This window comes from Buceros rhinoceros, unplaced genomic scaffold (assembly GCF_000710305.1).
Source record: "Buceros rhinoceros silvestris isolate BGI_N320 unplaced genomic scaffold, ASM71030v1 scaffold26907, whole genome shotgun sequence".
In the NCBI taxonomy this organism is placed as follows: domain Eukaryota; kingdom Metazoa; phylum Chordata; class Aves; order Bucerotiformes; family Bucerotidae; genus Buceros; species Buceros rhinoceros.
In genome coordinates this window covers 74,458-77,395 of record NW_010423235.1, presented here as the reverse complement: position 1 = coordinate 77,395, position 2,938 = coordinate 74,458, and the positions used below count along the sequence as shown (strand labels likewise).

Genomic DNA, 2,938 nt, shown 5'->3' with positions numbered 1-2,938 from the left:
TACACCCTGTACACCATCAAGGTAAAGGCTCCCCCAGCTCTCGCCCCTCTCTCGAGGCCCCCGCCCTGCCGGGGGAGTGTGGGCTGGTGTTTGGAGATGAGAACTCGGTGTGTGGCTCGACAGCGAATTTTGCCTGGCAGTGGGGGAATATCAGGCACAGCGGCTGTTTGGGTGCGGGATAGGGGTTACCACTTGTGGCCGAGGTTTGTGTGGAGCTGAGTGAGTCTTTTGTTTCCTGTTTTCACTGTTCCTGTCATGGCGAGGGGTTTGTGTGCTGTGCAGCTGCTGTTCTTCAGGGAAAGGTCAATCTGAGGAGCTGCTGGGTGGGTCCTCACTGGGGTCTGGGGCCAACAGGGACCAGAGCTCATCAGGGCTATTTTGCGGGCTGTAAGGATTACTGACTGTTGTCTTTCTTCTAGTATGAGACAGCCCTGGAGGGTGAGAATGCAGGCAGCCTCCAGCAAATGGCTTACCACACTGTCAACCGCCGCTACCGGGAGTTCCTCAACCTCCAGACCAGGCTGGAGGAGAAACCGGAGCTCCGCAAGTTCCTGAAAAGTCAGTGCCTGCATTTGTTTCTCGAGCAAATCCTTCTCCCCCTCACCCCAGTCACACTCCTCTGCTCTGAGGGTGTCATGCCCTGCCCCTGCGGCTCTGGGTGCTGGGCTGTTGGTGATGCCCATTGTAATACCACTGTTGCAGTGTTCTTGAGCTTCCTGATGGGTTCGTGTCCTTTGTAGATATCAAAGGCCCGAGGAAACTGTTCCCTGATCTCCCATTTGGAAATATGGACAGCGAAAAAGTGGAAGCCAGAAAAAGTCTGCTAGAACCTTTCTTGAAGGTGAGGCGCTTGCTTGTGTGGCCCTTTGGGCTAGCAAGTGGCGCTCAGGACAGCGCTGTGCTGGCAGTAGAGCACATCAGCTCTGTTCCACCTGAACTTTGTGATCAGGCTGGGAAGCTGCCTCAAAAAAGAGCTAAAGCTCTTTTTTTACATCTTTCCTCACAGCAATTGTGTGGCATCCCTGAGATCGCAAACAGCGAGGAGGTGCAGGAGTTCCTCGCCCTGAACACCGATGCCAGGATCGCGTTCGTCAAGAAGCCCTTCTTTGTCTTCAGGATAGACAAGGTAGACAAGTGTGGAAGGTGGTTATCTGAGCTGCTTCCCACTGGCACCTAGACACGCCTCTCGGGCTTCAGTGGGACTATAGCCGTAAGTGATGGCACCGCTGGCTTTTGCAGATCGTTGTCAATGCCATCGTGGACACCTTGAAGACAGCATTCCCCAGGTCAGAGCCCCAGAGCCCCACGGAGGATCTGAGCGAGTCCGAAGTGGATGGGAAGTCTCAGATGGACGGGAAGAAGGCAAACAAGTAAGGAAGGGCTCCTCACTCCCCCGCTTCCCCCGTGCTTTGTGCAGAACAAGGATTTCGTATGTAAGCTGACCCCATCGTGGGGAAGGGCTGACTTGGCGCTTTACCTGTTGGGGACAGTTGTGCTGTGGCTGAATTATTTTCACATGCTGAGCAAGGCGGATTTGAGTTCCTGTTTGGATAAAGGGTTTTCCAGGAATGCTCTGGCTTTCACAGAAGGTTGGTTTCCTCCTGAGGGAGCTGTAAGGTGGTGGCATTTGCTGGCAAAGAATTGCATTTTAACCTTTAACATCTCCATGACCTATATATGTGCTGGGTCATGGCAAAATACAGCTGTAAGTTTGCTCCTGCCTCTCCCATGTGTTTCACCTTGCCCAGCAAACTTTTGAGTATTTAGGAGTAGTGTTTAAGGTCATGTATGTTGCTCACCAAGCGTTTATTTGGTGTTGCTGGCAGCGATGAGCCCCATTGTGCTCATCAGTGACTCTTCCCTTAGAGGAAGGGAAGGTTTCTGCATGACTATGGCTTTTTACTTTTTCCAGAAAAGAGATGTTTTGCTAGAAAAAGCTGCTTTGGGCAAAGAGACAAACCAAAAAAAGTACAAGTTTTGCAGCATCTTGGCTGAAAAGGACATTCCTTAGTGATAAACAGGCTATTTTACCGTTTGTCCCACAGTCCCCAACGCCCTTTCATATCCTTCTTTCTGCCTCTGCCTGTTTGTAACTGGATTTCCCAATCCCACTGAGGGTGGTTCATCTCAGAGGTTTTTCTGGATACTTTCCTGTGTGTGCTGCAATGCTCACACCTTGCTGAGCAGACACCGTAGCTTGGACACAACAGAGTTGGTCCAGGTGCTCAGCTGAGGCTGGGAAATCCTTTGCTGGCGGCTTGTGGAGGAAACCGTGACTGTCCATGTCTCTCCTCTTCAGGTCCAGGCTGAGGTTCTCCTCCAGTAAAATTGCTCCGGTGCTGAGTGCGAGTGAAGTGCATGACAGGATCGTGTACTCCATCAGGGAGGGCAGCGCTGTAAGTTCAGATCCCTCTTGCAATCCTTTCATGAGGCCTCTCATTGCCCTGTTTGGGGGCTGGCTTGGAATAAGCCACGTGCACAAGGGTTGTGGCTGCTGCAGCCTATTCCCACATGCCAGGTCTGTGCAGAAAGGCCGTGAACAGCCTTAGTTGTGCTGTTGGCTACAGCAAGGTGCAACCCAGGTGGTGGGGGGCTGTCTGGGCAGCGGAGATCTTGGGTATCTGTGCAGCTCGCTGCTGAGGTACTAATAAACCGGTGCTTTTGTAGGTCTCTGGCAGCCTGTCGCTGGCTGCTATGGAGTCCTTCATCCAGAAGCAGGAGAAGCTGCTGGAGGCAGTCCCCAGCAAAGCTCCCGGAGGTGAGGGAGGCAGAGAAGCAAAGGGGGGCTCTGTGCAGGAGGAAACGGACGGGCTGGGCACATCGAAGCAGGGGACACGTCTGGACACGGGCTCTGGTGAGTTTAGCCCCTCTGTTAGTGCAGCAGCTCCAGCATCTGCAGGCTCGGCTTGCAAGGGCTTTTTTTTTAGGGCCCGGGCCT

At 53.1% G+C, this 2,938-nt stretch overlaps 1 protein-coding gene across 1 annotated transcript in view; it reads left to right on the top strand.

Annotated features, from left to right (window-relative positions):
• SNX19 (sorting nexin 19) overlaps positions 1–2,938 on the top strand; it is a gene marked incomplete at its 5' end in the record, with an annotated part of 19,580 nt that overhangs the window by 1,632 nt on the left and 15,010 nt on the right. Inside the window, 7 exon segments of the mRNA XM_010140370.1 lie at positions 1–21; positions 420–558; positions 741–841; positions 1,007–1,126; positions 1,240–1,370; positions 2,300–2,396; positions 2,668–2,854. The exon segment at positions 1–21 is cut by the window's left edge and continues 3 nt beyond it. Of these exon segments, the coding sequence (XP_010138672.1) occupies positions 1–21; positions 420–558; positions 741–841; positions 1,007–1,126; positions 1,240–1,370; positions 2,300–2,396; positions 2,668–2,854 (796 nt within the window).